We start from the raw sequence: 17,224 nt of genomic DNA, 5'->3' as shown, positions 1-17,224 counted from the left end.
TGCATCGCTCTCTTCTGGTAGCATGTACCCTTGTTTCAACTTGCATTAACTTTTCAGGGCTGAGTTGGAAAGATCAGAAAGATGCTGTTCCTGAACAACAGCAGCCGGCAGACGCCTTCTCTCTGGTTATGTAAGGCATCTGCTTTCATAAAATGATGACTTAAAAATATGATATAAAACAGGAATACAGCCTGACTCAGCCTTCCTCTTGAGATAGCTCCTCTCTCGTTTTTCTCTGAATCGCAGGATTTTGCAGTTTCACAACCATGAGTTTTCCTGGCAGTCTACGCCAGGGCCTCGTTTTTGTCCTGCCTCGGCAGCCCGGAGCGAGGGCCTCCCTCCTGGGCAGCTCTTAGACTGACATCTGGTGGAAGCGCCTCGAAGTACCAGACCAGCCTGAACAGGGAGCTCGAGTCCTGGCCAAAACCATCTTCGGTTATTCCAGCTTCAAAATACCGCTCCGTCCATCCAGGCTAATGTTTCTGGTTCTGTTATACCCGCAGGCCCACAGGGCACTCTCGGGCTGAGGGTGCAGGCTGCAAAGCCAGTGGTACAAGCACGGGAGCTGTGAATTACCCCTCCATCGTACATGCACATGCACATTGTTACATCTGGCCTCTCTCTTCCGTAAAGTGATACAGTATTTTCTTGCTTGTAGGGACAGGGAGGTGTAATTCACTGCTGTCTGTGTTTACAGTCCTTACCAGAGGACTCTGAAGAGCACCAAGGCTTTTGCAGGGACCTCTCCTTGCATGAATGGAAAATTCTCCCTGTACCTCCCATCCCTGCAGTGAGAGGGAGCCTGAGTGAATAAGACAAATCTTGTGACTGCACCTTGTGCAGGTGTGTCACAGGGCAGAACAGCGAGTAGAGCTGTAAAGGTTTTCTGGGCATGAACTTGGGATGATGGCACTGGTCATGGGTGTGAACAGGGCAGGTCATGCCACAGCACGGTGAAGGTCTGTGCCAAGCTACAGAGAAAGTTATTCTCCTTTCTACTGGCAAATTTTAAAACTCTTCCTTTTCCTTCTATTTGCAGCCTTCCACTTGTCATGCAAAGTTACCTCACTAACGTGTGCAGGTCTCTGACAGACAAAAATTAAGGTGACATCCTCGTGGGGATTACTATGAAGAAATTGTGAGAGCATGTTAAAGGGGAAAGCAGGCACCCTGCCAGTGCTCTGGGCAGAAATAAATCCCAACAGTGAGGCAACAAAGAAAAATGAAGCAACAGGAAACGTCTTCAAAAGTAAAAAGGGTTGTTTTTTAAAATAAAGAAATATTGACAGAAGGTGAAGCAGGTACATCTTGAAATATACTGAGGCAGCAACTGTTCTGGGCGTCAGGTATCTGGACTGAGCAAATCCTGCTGAGCTCTGCTGCACTGCTCTAATTTTATGAAATTTGGTCATGTAAATGCTTCTTGTTCCTATCCAGCATCCCAGGGTGTGTGACGACTGTTTCATACATCTTGTGCAGGTGCCCAGCTTTATTTTCCACCCCAGATTGCTGGTGAAATGAGGCTCTTTATTGCTCAGAAAGACACTGTTCCAAAGCTGCCATACCATAAAGATTTGCCCATTCCTCCCCCCGGTGCAAGAGGATCACTTCTCTGCATGGCTTACTGGCTCTGGCCAGCTCCACCAAGACACCCTGGAAAGCAGCAGTGAGCTCAGAATCCACTGAGGCTGGAGCGACTCGGGTCAACAGCTCCGAGAGGCCTTCCAGCCACCGTGCCTGGAGCACTGTCTGCGGCAGCCACGGGAAGAGCGACACACAGCTGGCGAAGGCCTGCATCCCCAGGAACCAAAGCTCGCGGAGGTCAGCCCAGGCAGTCCCGTAGGCAGGCGACACAGCCATGGCCAAACAGTGGCTGGTGGGGTCAGTTTGGGCAGTGTGGGCCTCTGACAGGAAGCGAATGGTGGCTCCAAAAAACTCCTTGGCAGACTGGGTTCCCTGAAGAACTGAAAGAAACAGGAAATGAATGGAAATTACTGACTCACTAGGCCAAAGGAGGGACTCTCCTATGGGTCAGCCTGCAACAGAGCTTTTTGAGGGGACAAAAGCCATATACTCCTGCTCTAGGGATCTCTGAATCCACACTGCTTCCCAGCTCACTGGTCTGCTGAATTTTCTGCATGCTCTTTCCTCCTTTAAGTTTTGTTTTAACACTTTACTGAAGACAAAAACTCCACCTGAAATTGGAACTGTTTCCCTTGTGTCTGCTTTATCCAGCCCAACCACTCGGACCCCAGTCTCTGCCCAGGACTTTGACAGTGGGAATTTTTCTTACCTGCTGAACTTGCAAGGATCCTGGCCATCATCAAGCCCAGAGTGGCAACGTTGGCTGCTAGAACCAGGTGATCTTTCTGGGGTAGCAGAAATGGCAGAGACTTCAACAACATGTCCATCAAAGAGGAAAAGTATTTGTCTCGCCTAGAGAGAAAGCAAACCCTGAGACACATTTCCTGAGCAGAGCCAGAAGCACCTGAAAACATCAAGGTTAAATGTAGCAGCAAAAAAGTAATGTGATTGGTGCTGAAAACAGGGATGTCCCTTTTACGGCAAAGTTCATGTCTCAAAAGACTGAGCAAACTCACTTCACAATGTACCCTCTTTCTTCCCACTGACAATCTGAAAACAAGCTCCTGCGGCTCCGGGTCTGTTACCTGATAAGATCTGGTGCAGTCACGACCAGATTAAAGAAAATCCCACATGCAGTCTGTAGACTCATTTCGGTGCTCGTCAGTGGCGTCAGGGACCCAGGCTCTGACCCCAGCACCTCCCACTGTCGCAGGAAGTACTCACACAGCAGCGCTGGTGCCCCTTCTGAGATGAGGATGTCCCGGGGCTTGTCCTCTGCTGTTAAATGGCAAAAGCCAGGTAGCAGAAATCTGGAAAGGGAAAGAGATTGGAAACACAAGGAAGAATGCAGAGATCTGGGTCTGAACCCTGCAGTTACATCCAACTGGAGGAAAAAGCAGCACATGGAACCGAAATTGTAAGGAGAATGGAGAACAGAAATGACTCTCAAATCAGCTCAACAGGCAACAGAGTGCAGAGTCCCTCAGGCCTGAGGGAAAGGTACTGCAATCCCACAGTAGAGTATAAAGGCTCTATTATTTCCCCTATTTGTTACAGCTAAAACCTTGACATACAGCATCCACAAGTCTTTCCCTGCCTCCTGGTCTCTGTGAATAGCTGGCAGCTCACATTAGTCATACAGCTGTCCAAGCCCTCTGTGAATCATACTGCAGCAGTTCCAGTTGCCTCTTCCACAGCAAAGGACAAACACGAATGTGACATCGATGCAGGATGCATTTCTCTGGACTCAGGAACAAGAGCTGAGCCTGTTTGTGCTGAAATGCTGGAATACCTCAAGCAGCAGCATGCACCAGCTCTGCGCTTAAGATCTCACCTCAGAGCATCCCGGGGTAAGACTGAGCCCTCGGAGCTGTCGAGCCCAGCCGGCGTCCCATCAGGCTGGGGAAGACTTGCAGCTGTCTCTCCCTCTCTGAAAAGCTTCTTGGCATAATGAACGAGGAAAGGCAACAGCTCACAGATTTCCTGTTTGAGGGAGGATGTTTCTTCTGCCATCCAGGCTCCAAGGATTCGAACAGAAGCAAATATAAAAGGGTCGTGTAGCTCCTCCTGCCTAACCTGCATGAAGAAGAAAGCAGATAGAAAATGAGACATTAGGGCCACTGTCCTCACCAGCTAACTCAGGTATGAAAACTGCATTGGGCCAAGATGCATAATTTGATATACACTGCTACAGATGTGAGCTGCTGCAAACAGTCTGGACTTCTGTAGCTAAAGTAGATGCTGATTCTTTTATTCATTTAGAGGTAGAAAAGATATGGAAAAGGAAAACAAAAATCACAGGGATCATGGAGTTTGTAATCCACTGTCTTGTGATTTATCAGGCTGGCCACACCATACTGTAGATGAGGCCCTCCTGAGGTCAGTAAGACCCATTTTAAGCTTTCCGGTGAACAGGTATCAAAGCCTCCCAGAGAATTCCACAGTGAACAGCCATAAAACATGTCTTTTGCTTGAAAAACAAACTATGTCCAGGCTCTGCATTACCTGTCTCAAGTAGAATATTACAGCGCCAAATGCCTCCTCCATGATCCTCATGAGCTGCATTTTCTGCACGTCTTCTAGCAGTGGTTTCTCTTCGCTCAGGCATTCCTGGATCCCCATCTCAATAAGAACATAGCAGGCTGTTACCACTTCTTTCTTCCCCTCCACATCCATGGGATCTGGCTCCTCCAGAACTAGGCGGACCTCTACACAAGCCAAGTTCACCAGCAAGGCCAAGAACTTGCTTCCAGCACGCCCTGCTGGGATCCAGTCTGACCCGCAGGCCTGCACGAGGCAGGCAGCAAGCTTCAGAGCAGGGTCCCGCTGTGCCTGGCTGAGTTTACTGCCCAGAATGTTGGCCAGCCCTTCGTAAAGTCTGCGGAGGCACTCAGAGCCCTGCGAGTCCTGTGTGAGTGGCAGTGACAGGGGGATGAAGTGAGGCAGAACCTCACACAGCTCAAATTTGGCCATGTCTTCAGTCCTGAGGAACTCATCGGAGAGCTTGCTCAGCACAGCCAGGAGGTGTGGAGCATCCCTCTGCCAGCACTTAGCCTCTGCCGTGGCCAACAGCCCCAAGAGCAGCCGCAAGGCGCGGTCAGAGCCGTAACTGCAGCTCAGGTAGGCCTGGCAGAGGGCAGAGACCGTTCCCTTGGACACCAGCTCTTTGGGGCCCCTGGGAGTGGCCAGGACAGCAGTCAGGCACTGGTACACGTCATCAACCATGGATGAACTGTCAGGATTACAGGGGGAAACCAGGATGTCATTGAAGGTTGGGATCTTGTTGAGGATCTGGGAGTGGCTGGCCAACTCTGGGTCGGTGCAGAAACATGCCAGCAGGGTAAGGCCAAGCGCCCGGAACGTGTGCTCTGGGCAGCCTGCCGGCGGCTCCCGGGAGGTGAGCAGGCGATTCGGAAACGTGAATCCAATTGCATCAAAGATCTGGCGACGGGTCTTAGAGTCTACTTCTCCTGCTCTGACTGCTTTGGTCACCTGTAAGACAAACCAGTGGTGAGTGGGCAGCATAAGAAGAGATTTTGCTAAGGCTCTTTACAGGGTTGAACAGGTAAATAAAAAGCATAAAAAACTTTCATTTGTACAGAAAAGTGATTCTCTTACCACTAAGCTGGGCACTTGGTCAAAGTCCTGATCCACAGCTTTACCAGAGTGCTTCAAGAGAGCTTGATTAACGCTCAAGACACTCAGGGAAAAGAGAGGCTATGTCCATTTTGCTAGTGGGAACATCAGGGTATAAGCACTTGGAGCATCTTGCCCCCAAACTCCCACCATGTCAGCAGGTTGAAAACAAAACTCAGGCATTGTCATCTCAAATGCCCTGGGCTAAGAGTGAGTTTTGCCTTCTGTACTTGCTTTTCCAGTCAGGGTGTCTGTCAGAGCAGCCAGTCCTGCGCTCCTCTGAAGAGATCGCATTCAATGGCATCATTCCAAAGCAGATTCTTACCAGAAGCAAGGCTGCAAACTGCTCGCTGTCATTTTTCGCATCTCTGAGTACATCAAGGCACCTTTTCAATGTTAAATTTCTGGCTGCCTCAGCACTGGGAGCAGCTCCGGACTTTGAAGCCATGGTGATCAGTCCAGCTGCAAATGCAGAAAGCCAGTGTCTGGCAAAATAGAAATAGACAGGAATATAAAAGAGCTGCAGTGAAAAATGATCAGATCCTCTGCTTTTCCTTAGCCACTACACAGAGAATTAGGAGATATTCAATTATATTAATAAGAAATGCTACTCTACGTCATGCGTGCCTTCCTGAAAATTTCCTCGCTGAAAGAAGACTGGGGAATCAACACTAATAGTTAGATTTTAAGATGAGTTGCATTTTTTTATGGTTAGTAAATAAAACGTGTAGCCATACAAGCTGCTACACATATGATCAGTTACATAAACAGTTGGCCGCAGACATCAAGGGCTCATTCTACTATGTGCAGCAGGGCTCTTGTTTTGTGGATTTACTTGAAGTTTCAAATAGTGTCTGATGTCATATGCCTGATGCTTTGTAAGACAAAGTTGGATCTGGTATTACGGGTGCCCGCAGCTTTATACCCGGAACCCTGTGCTAGCACTAAGGAAAGGAAACCACTGCAGATCAGCATTTTGATAAAGAGAGATCGCGTGATTAAAATGGGCTCAAACCTTCTCTTGTTTAAAACCAAATTTACTTGTAATTTTAAATGGAAGAGGAACTCCTTTTTCTAAGCATATTCCAACAAGGCTTGCATTTCCCTGTTGTTTGGGTAATTACACAGCAGAAAACCTCCTTAATTACAGCCACATATTCATGTTGCTGGGATCAAGAATCTGTCATCAACGTTTCCATCACAAACCACAGCTGCAGAGTTTATTGTCTGGCTACAAACGTTTGCTCCCAGCTTGGGCAGCGTGCAAAGCATCCAAACCCAAGCTTGGTTTAAACCACCGCGGCTCCCGGAGGGCTCCGGGGCACAGGCCCCTGGGGAGTCCGGCCCGGCCGTGGGGGGCTGTGGGACCTGGTCCAGCCTGGCTGCGAGGGGCCGGAGGGGCCGGTCCGGCTGTGGGGGGCTGCGGGATGCGGCCTGGCCCGGCTCGGGGCTGCGGGACCGGCCCCGCTATGGGATCCGGCCTGGCCCGGCTTGAGGGGGGCCCGTGGGGTCCGACCGGCCCGGCCGACCCCGCTCCCGGCCTCCGCCGCCGCTCGGGCTCCGCGCACGCGGGCCTCGCCCCGCCTCCCAGCCAATCCACGGGCCGCACGCTCAGCGCCGGCCAATCGCCTACCGCGTTCCTAGGCGGTCAACGAAGCCGCCACCGCCTCCGTGCGGCGTGTGGGCAGCTGGCCGGCGGTGCGCTGTCCTCCCCCGATCGCTGCGGAAGAGGCGGCGGCGCCGCGCGGCCCGTGCCCGTGCCCGTGCCCGTGCCCGTGCCCGTGTCCGCGGTCGCGGCTCCGGCGGGACGCGGCAGCCGGCTCGCGGCGGGAGCACTGGCGCTGACAGGAGGCGGGGCCGCGGGGCGGGGCCAGCAGAAACACTTCCGCTTCCGGGAGGCGGCGGTGCGCTTCCGGGTGAGAGGTGAGCGGGCGCCCGCCGTCGCCGCCAGCCGCCCCCATGGCTGCGGGACAGGAGGCCGCGCCGCCCCCCGGCCCGGCGCGCTGGAGCCCCGGCCTCGCCGCCCGCCCGCCGCCCGCAAGCAGCCGCGCCCGCCTCGCCACGCGCCCCTGGTACGTACCGCCGCCCCCGGCCCGCCTGGCGCTGCCCCCCGCGCTCGCCCCGCCGCCTCCCGCGCGGGGACAGGCCCCGTGCGCCCCCTCCCCGCCCCCGCCCCCCCCCCGGCCCTGGCGGCCGCTCCCGCGTCGCTGCTGGCGGAGCCGGATCCCCTCGTCCTGGTCCCGTGACCCGGCGAGCGGCCGCGCCGTGTTTGTTCTGATACGTGGCGATAAACCCGAGGCGTCCGGCGCGGGCGGGTTCCCTCGCTGCCTGTTGGCCGGGCGTCGGCAGCCGCGCTTGCTTCATCGCCGGCCCCGAGCCGTTTGCCTCGGTTTCTTACCGACGGCCGCGCGGTCTGTCTGCTGTTCGTGTTCTTTGCTGTTGGTGTTTGAGCAAATTCCCTCAGTACAAAAATGAGTTTTTAAACGATACGCTAATGATCAGATCTCTAATAATATTCTCGGTTGGTTCTTCAGAAATGACCGATTTAAATCCTTTCCTCTTTGAAAAACAGAAAATATTTATTTCTTGTAAAACACTGTTTTCTTACCACGTGTCCTGCAGAGGAATCTGAGTGCTCGTATACCCAGTTTAGGTTTCAGTAATGCCTGAAGCTGTAAAAGAGCCTTTGGGATTAGAAACACTGAGAATGAGCATCAGTGCTGTCATCATCTGTGCCCCGCAGAGCACAGTATGGGGGCAAAACAGCTCTTCAGCTGCTTGTTTCTCAACGTTGTTGTGTTCTTTTCTCTCTTTGTTTCTGGATGGTACCAGCCAGCACTGACATGCAGCTGATGACATCGCCCGGCAGATGTGCTGGGTTTCTCAGTGTCTGTCCTATCCTAGCAGAGACGGCTGGGTATCCGTTGCCCATGGCATATTCGAAACTGAGCTTTCCCAAATGCAGCTTTGAAGTTCAGAGTTAGGGTGCTAGATATTTTGCTGTTGGTGTTTCATCAGTGAAAGCGGTGTGGTCTGGGGGGGGATCGTAAGACTGGTGAAAAAGGCTGACGTGGTGGCGCACTGCAGCTGAACAGCTGGAAGCTTTGTTACTTCAGGTTTCATTTCAGTACAACGATACCAATAGTTACTTAGCAGCAGTTGGACTAAGTCACACCAGATGAGTTTAGGCATTCCCTGTCCTCCACAAATGTTCCGTGCTCATCATTTTGTTGACTGGGTCTTCGCAAAAACGTATCGGTTGCTGATAGATGTTCTCTCTTTCTTATATGTTTCTAGAGCCCTGTTGCTGCCCACAAAGGCCATGGAGAAAAGGTTGGGAATCAAGTTCAGCATCGGCGCTCGACTTTTATCACAATACTGCCTGGGACAACCTGCCAGGCGGCTGAGAAGTCTGCGCCTGTTCTACTTGTGTGCTTGCCTGTGTGCCTTGTGCTCCTCAACAGGTGATTTTTCTGTTCTCTGCGACTGTATCTGTATTTTTATTTATATTTATCTCTCTCACTTAAAGAAATCTGAAAAGAAGGTGAAGTTATTAGCTGTTAGGCATCGTAGCTGGTAAAGTAACCTTGATAGTTTGTTACTCAGTAAGTTGTCAAAAAGGTAATATAACCAAAACACTAGGTAATGGAGAGAGGGGTGTGTGCGGGGAGACTTTTTATAACACTGTGCTGTTCTAATAAGCACCTGCTATTCTGAGTGCAAAGCAGCTGGCACTAGAGTGTCTGCAGCAGAGTGTCTGTCTGTCCCATACAGCTAGTGTTATACTTCTTCATGCTTGCTCTCAGGCATTTGCCTCTATTGCATAGAGAGCTTTCTTTGAGATGAGAATCTTTTTTGCAAGAGGAATAAGTGATACTCTGGGAAAATAATTTCATCTAAGGAATACTTGAAGCTATTTGGAAAGCCAAGAGCATTTTTCAGTGCTCTGATGTTTGACTTCCACCAACACAGTGCATCAATAATCTGAATTTACCTACAGATAATTGTTTTGCTTGGTATTTATTTCCTGTTCAAACTTGAGCAACCAACCTCCTGCCCAAGTAAATAACCAAACTGGTGGCTTGTATGGAAGTTTTCATGTGATGGATTGTTCTGTTTTGTATCGAAAAGGTTCAGAGTGTGGCTTTTCAGAGAGAAGTGTTAAGCTCCTGTGAGTGTTTTTGAGGCCAAATATTTACCAGGAAGATGATGTATTTTTCCCACGTGTGCACCTAGCGCTTACCAAATGTTAGTGAAGATAAGAAAGTTTGTTCTGTGTGTTTTGGTTTTGTTCAAATTGTAGTGGATTACAGGTTTGAGACAGTGGTGACTCCAATGTATGTTAACCTGTGTGACAGCTGCCAACTGCTTTGTCTTTGCTGGAAGGTTACTACGTCTTAGTGTTAGCATGGTACGAAAAGCAGATTGTTTCTTTTTTCTTTTTTTTCCCCTCTTTTCTCTCCTTAGGTGGATGTGTTGTGTAGGCTGCCACAGAGTCCCTGTTTTCTCACTGGGCTTTCCTGGATACTTACCAAGTGATAGATTTGATTAAGCTAGTGAGCTGTGTGACCTTAATCTGCTGGTTTAGAACCTGGAAAGAGGCACTTATATTCCTGTTCTTAGCAAAGTGTGTTCAGTATTTAGTGCTTGATGGTGTATTTGATGGATTGCATGTTTCCTTGTGGACTGGACTTCCTGCTTAGTGTTTCCTGTCTTTAGTAATATTTCAGAAGCCTATGGCAAGAGCGGCAGCTCATACGCTGTGCTGGCAGGGTGTTCCACACGCTGCTGCAGTATTCGAGGGCTTATATTCTTGAGTGTGTTAGGACTGTGAAGGCTGATGTGTGTACGGAAACAAATACAATTGTGTGACATAGCTATGCTTATGTGGATGCTTCTTCCACATTGGGGTCCCTGTTCTTTTGGTTTTATTTGAGTTACTTAGCCAGCAGAGTGTGTTAAACTGAAGAGGAATCATGGTTGTGCAGGAATCGGTGTGATCGTGCAGAGTTACGAAAGAGGAACTATATTGACATAATTGGTTACATGTGACAGATTAGAAAAAGTCAATACAGTCCAGCCTTTAATCATTAATCTGCTATCAGCTGCCAAAATAAGTTTGTGAACCTGAACTTATTAACAGAAACTGTTCTTAACCATTTAATTCCCCTGCTGCCTCGCAGGAACAGGAACTCTCTGCCAGTTGAGAAGGGCAGCATTATACTTGAAAAAAAAAAAGTGTTCAGAAATTATGGAGTACACACAATATGTGATAGTCATTTTTATGACTAATGACTAAATCACTAATATGTCAGTCATATGACTATGACTAAATCACTAATAGTGATTTTTGTTGTGCTAAGCTGGTTAGCGTACTGGGGTTTAGGAGAAAACTTGTCCTCAGGGACATTCCTCCTGAGAGGTTTCTTGTGCTTTCCTCTAAGGTGATGGCACCAATGCTGGCAGTGACCAGATTTACCGGCCTGCTGGTCTGAGCAGTCTGGAAGATCCTGCGTACAGCTGCTGTGCGCTGTTGCATATCATCCAGCACCAGGAACTGGAAAGGACTGAACAGGTTGTTTATGGCTCTGTCTTCTGGTTCTCTGCAAATCTTGCATTATACCAGTAGTGCCCAATTCTTTCTGCTCTACTATGTAGCTTATTCTAATAGCAGGGAAGAGCCATCGCTCTGACTTGTCATATGCCTCACTTTGTGTATAGTAAATAGAGCTGCTGCTCTGTCTTCTGTCTACCATATGTGAAGCCTGTCTGCTCTCCTGGAGAAGGCAGCTAGGAGATGGCTGCATCAATGGTTCTAGTGAACCCTCCCCTGTTTCTGTTTTTTTTTTTTTTTTTTTAATTGGATCTGGAGCAGTCAGAAAGTTGGATCTGGGCTGAATTAGTAATTCTGGCTGTACTCACAGCTGACTTTTTTGGTTTGCTACAGGTATGTGTCGACCTAGTGAAGGTCTCTCTGGTAGGCTACAAGTAGGAGTTAGTGGCCTCTCATCAGAACAATTCTTTCAGCCCATAGTGTGTTCCTGTACAACAGAAAGAAGTGTGAACAGGCCAGGTGAATCTTCCTGGCAGACCAGAGATGTGAACGGTGCGGTAGCAGATCTCTTTCACATAGGATTCATCAGAGACAGTGCTTCGCCTTTAACAGAAAGTGAATTTTTGGACTAAATTGACTCAATGGATAACATCCTCCTGAAATTCACAGCAGTACTGTCACCCTTCCATTTGTAGCTTGTTTCCCAAAGTCCAATCTGTGTGTTTTGTGTGTGTGTATTCCTTGTACTCCATCCCGGCTCCGACTCATCGGGTTAGTGCCAGCCGCCTCTCCCTGCCGGTGTGCACGGTGTCATCCCGGGGTGACTGTCAGTCCAAGCACTTCAGAGCGAAATGAGGTCAGATGTTTGCCCTGGGCAGCAGGCTGCCGTCTGCTTGCTCTCCAAGGAAGGGCTCTGTGTTGATGAAGGGTGACAAGGATAGTGCTGGTTTTAAAGGTGCTATTGTGAGCTTCTCTTTCTGTTGAACACGTGCAGTGTTTCATTTAGATGTTGCATTTGGACTTTTCTTGGGTGAAAAGCTTTTCATCCCTCCTCCCAGTTGTGTGTTCAGACACCTAGTGAGAGCTCTGGTCCCCCGTGACGAGGTCGCACGTCTCAAGTGCGTTCTGTGACAGCTGATGCTGGCGCTCTGTAGCCCTCTGTCTGCAAACTGCCTTTGCTGAGCTGGCTTCACAAATGAGCTATAAATACAACCTTTGCTTCCTTCTTTCTGATGTCTCAAAAACAAACTCCCTCACGGGGGTATGAGTTCCCATTTTGAACTGAAATTTTTGATGGCGTGGCAAGAGATTCTCCACAAAAGATACATGAATATGACCTTTCATTTTAAACAATCTGATCTGTTCTGGGTCTGAGGAGGTCATTGTGATTGGATTTCTTTATTGATTAGTAGTAGAAAAGCTGAGTTACACATTGTGGTGTTTGGATAACTGAATTACAAGGAAATATGCTTCTTGTCTTCCCCACTCACTTTCTCTGGTCAAACAAGATTGTCCAGGAGGTGCTAAGGATGGTGCAAGAGGAAGGGAAAAGTCACAGTACCTTTATATCCCCTGCTTCAGGTGTTAGCTGTGATTCAGAGGGTCAGAGTTCCTTGCCCTGTCAGCAGGATGAGGTAAGTGTCTCTACAGCAAGAGTTTAAAGTCCTGAAGCTAAATGCTTAAAGCAGCCTAAAATAGCCAGAGCGGAAGACACGTACGTTGCTGTATTCTCAGATAGTTTTGCAGGACTGGTGTTAGGCCTTTCAGGAAGTTTAGCTTGACCACTGCTTGTGAACTCCAGACTTGATTAGAAAAATCTCTTTCCCGTTTGCACTGATGTCTGTTCAGCGTTTGGCATTTAGCAAACGTTGTGCTACTTAAGCCTGCCCTGGCTCAGCTGGGGCAGTGGGGAGCTTGCATACTTTTATTTCATGAATCATCCTGCAGTGCCATCACCAGATTACTTTTAATCAATGGATGATGATCTGGAGTTTTTTGCAGCCTTTCTCCTGTGCTCAACATGTCTCATCTTTTATGTGTTTGTAATTTGGGAGTGAAAGAAGTGAGATGGGATTTCTTTGTTGGGGGGAGAGAGAGAGACACACAGAGATCAGTAGCCTCTTCACGCCTGCTTGGTTTGTTTAATTTCAACTACAGCGAACATCACTGGGTATAATGCAATGTGAATTCAGAATTCATTCAAATTACTGGAACAGTAGTATGTTACTCAACTTCGCTTTATATGCTGTGGAGAAACGGGGATCAGAGTATTATAATACAGATTTAGACTTTTTTTTTTAAATGAAGAATAAAGTTTCCTTTTTGTGTTGTGTTCAAGAAATCCCTTCCTAACAGGCAGGGAGCCGGTTCTGGAACATAGTCTCCAGCTGCACAACTCAGAGTCCAGCAACATAGTTTGTAAAGTAATCTTCCAGTGACCTATTATCCCTTGGATGCTGAACACAGCACAGGGTAACAGTCCCATAGGTCATTAGTCTATTTTTAGGGAGTCCTTAATCTGCAGAGCTCTGAATTTTGGAAGCCTTTAATCCATTGATCCTTGCAAGCACTCTAATTTTTCATGCTAAAAAAAAATCTGTATGTAAAGCAGTTGCTTCTTTACCCCCGATGTGAGATATGAAGTAACTTGACTCTTTAATAAAATATTTGACATATTTCTCTTATAGAAAACACCACAGCAAAGCAGGTGGGGAGGACAGGCCTTGCAGACCACTGTTTTAGAAGATATAATGACTTCTCTGACTCAAATGGAAGAACTTCAGTCAAAGTAGTTGGCATTGACCTCATACTTCAGCATGGGAGAGAAAAGTGCCTTTGTAATACTCTTAAACAAGCCAGGGCCATTGATTCTGAAGTTCTACTTCAAGGAAAATATGGGCAGCAGAACTGAGAGGCAATGTTATCTAAGGGCTAGAGTAGGAATTTGGTCTATGGACTCCCAGGTTCAATTTCAGGCTCTTAACTTGCTGGGAACTGCAGCCTCACTGTTCAGTCTGTTCATTACAGTCTTCTCTAAAACAGAATTGTTTCACTTTTGACTACTTTAGTTGTATAGTCTATAGAAAACCCAAGCATTGAGTGAGTGGGATGCTCCAGCAATACACGTGGTCATCTTATAAAACATTTCATTGTTGAGCTGTTGAAAGTGATGTGTTCTCTACCTGCTAGAGAAGGTTTGTGTCCTAAGAGGATCTGAAGCATCGAATGAGATGGGTTTGGACGTTGAGAACTCAAGCTTTGGCTGCAAAAGCATCAGCTAAAATTTCTTTTCATTTTTACATTTTCAAGAACTCTGCAATGTCGTTTCATGGTTTTAGCCTCATTACTCTCACATCTGGGTGATGGTCCCATCGATAAGAGGGAAAACTGACGTGCAGGTGGTGGATTGTCACTTGGTCATATGCAAGTACTAGGTAGTATGGCTGACTGTAGATTCAAGGAAGGCCCACAGTTCACTGTTCTTGCTCTCTCCCACATCACTCCTGCACTCTACATTCACCTTGACAATAGTGATGAGGATTTATTGTCCACTGCTTTAAAGAATTGAGAATTTTCTTTATTTCTCTTCTGTCTCCCTTTTTTCAGATGCAAATTGGAACAGATCTAAATGCCAGCTAAGGAAGATCTTATTCGGTTGCCGTTTGAGACTGCGGGAAGATGGCCATTTACGGCTTCTGGAAGGATTTCACACTGTACAGTCCTGTCAGACTGCTTGCTGCCAGAGCCCTGCCTGTGATGCCTTTTGGTTCTTGGAAAATATGTGCATCCAGGTGAACTGCACTATGCCTGGCACCTGTCGGGCAAACAGGACTGGCTCTTCTGACTCTGTTTTGGTCTTTTTAAAGAAATCAAAAAGCACAGAGCACTTCTTAAAGTATCAAACAGAAGGTGATGCGAAGACCTGGCTTCACAAGTGGTTGGACTGGGACGTCCCTGTCCAAGGCAAAAAAAGATTGCGGAGGTCCTTCCAGAAATGGAACTTGGCAGGTGGCAGAGTGGACCTTCTGAAAAGGGATGTAGCAGCTCTCCCCAGCGGTGAGACTGCGGCTGGCCAGCCAGCCAGACCTTCAGACTCCAAATCCAGAAGAAGCCGAAGCGAAACAGAGTGGAAGGATCAACAAGTACTTAGGTCTTTAGTGCAGGACAGGCCTGTTCCTGAAGACCATCCAAATCAAAAGAAAGAATCACTTAAAAATGGACAGAATTCAAGAGAGCAGAAAACCAAAAGCCCATTCCCTCCCCAAAGCAATAATGTGAATAGATCAAGTGATGCAAATGGCACTGATGTTCTACTGGTAAGTGTGACTGCTGGGGCTGAAATGGGACTGGCTTGGATTGCTACCATCCTTCTGCCTTCTCTTGCTTTCTTCTCTCATCCGGATAACTAGCTTTGGGGAGGTGGGGGGACACTGAAGTCATGATGATGCTTATCCCTTGTAGAATCACACAACATACTTGCCAGACGAGAAGGAAAGGTGAGATGTGATGTTAATGGAGAGTGCCTGGGAGTTGAAAAGTGTTACCTATAAAGTAGCTTCTTAGGTCCACAAAGTGAAATGAGCTGTTTCAGTTTGAATGTACTGAACTGAGGCAGTTAAGTGCGTTATTTTGTAGACTTATGCATAGAGTTTTCAGTGTATTTTCATGTCAGCTCACTTATTTGAGTTAACACATTAATTTTTTGTTCTGTTTTCAAAGAGGGCTTCCGATTCTCAAATCCACAAAAACTTACATCGGCATTGGTTAAATGAAACCAGTTTAGACTACTCCAAAAATGTAAAATGTTAACCCAGTAATTCTAGATATTTGTCTCAATAGAAATTGACACATTTGAATCGTTAAATGATGTTTGTGTATTGAAATCTGCAAATACTTTTTCAAAGCTTATCACACAAAGAAGCCCCTGTAGTAGTGATGGTGATATAGGAAGAATCCTGCTTTGTGAAACTGTTTCTTAAATATCTTCTGCCATGTTTCTGGCATTTGGCACTGTTGAAGCCTGGTGCTTTTTCCTGTAGTTATGTTCTTCCGGAAACTTAACTGAATTTATTTTTCTCCCTTGTTTGCAAATCTGAGTTCCAGGTAGGGTTGTGACTGATCTGAGCCACCACCCTGCAGAGCGGGATGTGGAGAGCAGCCAAAGGACACCGCTGCGAATTCCAGGGCAGTCCGTGTGCTGTGTGAAATGATGCAGAAAAACTTTACAAACGTTTGATCTCCCAGAACCCCACAGCGTTTAGGACTGATTCATGATCTCAGCTTTCTCTCTCCCCTGCAATGCTGCAGCATTTCTACCCTGCCTGTTCTTCCTCCTAAGATTTGAGATTTATGCAGTGACCCCATTCTCTTAGATGATATGTGTGCAGCATCTGGGGGGGCTTTTCTGAAGACAATCTTAAATGCCTTCTTTTGCCCTGGGGTAATAGTCGTTGCATCTCCCTGCTTGCTCAGTCTGCAGTGGTGTGGCAGTCTGAGTTGTCATATTATTGTTTGGTATCTGCCCAATAAACAGGTTGCAAATATTATTAAATGAGGTGGATTAGTCGCCTACTGAATGTTGTTGCATTTCCAAGATTTCCCATCCTTAGGAAGTGCTCTAGTTTGTCATTAAGGTGAACTGTTGAAAGTATGTTAGAGAGAGATTTTTCTTCTCCGTATTGTTTTTTGCTAGTAAGAGAGTCTGGCTCTTTTGACAAAATGCAGGTTCATCAAAACACAAACTTTTTACTAAAATAGATTGACTGTGATGGAATTCCTGGCACTCACATTTCTGAGGTTTAGGATAGAGTTTTTAAGGAGGAGCAGCATGAAAATTAATTTTTAACTGGAGTATTGAGTTGAATGTGGTTCTACCTACCCCTGGGGTAATTCCTTGATTATTGAATCATCCAACTTTCACTCACAAAGTGTAAGTCAAGCTATGCAACTGTCCTTGCATTTCAGTTTAATTTGGGCCAAGGATATAACGTTCAGGGCTGTGCACTTGGGACGTGGCCCGCCTTTGCAGGAGAGAGATGCTAAAGCAGGGAGTTTTCCAAGTCGGGTTGGTGATGGGCCAAAATAAATAATGTTACACACATGCTGAAATCAATCGAATTACTCTTGGCTAGATTTGACTGAGTGCACAGAGCATGTTGCTTTAGCAGGTGAATGCAGCACATTTAATGCTTGTATCCTTAAAGGAGGTTTGGTAGGTAGACTGGAAGGTACAGAGAATACTTGATCATTACTGCATGCAAGGTAGTTTGTACGTGGGAGCATCAAACATCTCAAGTGGGAAAAGACATGTGAGGTCAAACTGGCTCTTAACTCCTCTCTAAAGGGGGAGAGAGAAATTAATATGCATGTTCTTGCCTTTTGTTGATGAGCATTGAATGGGTGGTGAAGCAAATCTTTTTGCTTTTTTCCTGAAGACTTGGGGAAAGGTCA

The 17,224-nt window shown here is 47.4% G+C and overlaps 2 protein-coding genes across 5 annotated transcripts in view; one reads left to right on the top strand and one right to left on the bottom strand.

Moving 5' to 3' along the window:
- Positions 1–1,242: 1,242 nt before the first annotated feature.
- Positions 1,243–7,110, bottom strand: NCDN (neurochondrin). 3 transcript variants are annotated; one of them, XM_026104614.2, is made up of 7 exons: positions 6,854–7,110; positions 5,546–5,705; positions 4,090–5,076; positions 3,419–3,660; positions 2,670–2,894; positions 2,294–2,436; positions 1,243–1,964 (listed from the first exon to the last, which is right to left on the bottom strand). In XM_026104614.2, the coding sequence occupies exons 2-7, from the start codon at positions 5,666–5,668 to the stop codon at positions 1,528–1,530; spliced, it is 2,157 nt and encodes a 718-aa protein (XP_025960399.2). In that variant the 5' UTR covers positions 5,669–5,705; positions 6,854–7,110; the 3' UTR covers positions 1,243–1,527. The 3 variants fall into 3 exon arrangements, with proteins under 3 accessions (XP_025960399.2, XP_025960398.2, XP_064381301.1); XM_026104613.2 differs by having other exon boundaries at positions 5,546–5,682; XM_064525231.1 differs by lacking the exon at positions 6,854–7,110 and adding an exon at positions 6,262–6,784 and having other exon boundaries at positions 5,546–5,682.
- Positions 7,111–7,118: 8 nt separating this feature from the next.
- Positions 7,119–17,224, top strand: part of KIAA0319L (KIAA0319 like) — a 34,046-nt gene continuing 23,940 nt past the window's right edge. The window contains exons 1-3 of one of the 2 annotated variants that reach the window (XR_010392706.1): positions 7,119–7,292; positions 8,518–8,684; positions 14,381–15,090. Coding sequence is in view for 1 of the 2 variants with exons in the window: in XM_064525229.1 (XP_064381299.1) it covers positions 8,543–8,684; positions 14,381–15,090 (852 nt within the window). In the remaining variant the exon portion in view is untranslated. The remainder of the gene's footprint in view (positions 7,293–8,517; positions 8,685–14,380; positions 15,091–17,224) is intronic. The other variant, XM_064525229.1, reaches the window with a different exon arrangement.

Source organism: Dromaius novaehollandiae, chromosome 23 (genome assembly GCF_036370855.1).
Source record: "Dromaius novaehollandiae isolate bDroNov1 chromosome 23, bDroNov1.hap1, whole genome shotgun sequence".
Classification (NCBI taxonomy): domain Eukaryota; kingdom Metazoa; phylum Chordata; class Aves; order Casuariiformes; family Dromaiidae; genus Dromaius; species Dromaius novaehollandiae.
The sequence above is the reverse complement of the archived record's forward strand: the minus strand, read 5'-3'. Positions and strand labels throughout refer to the sequence as shown.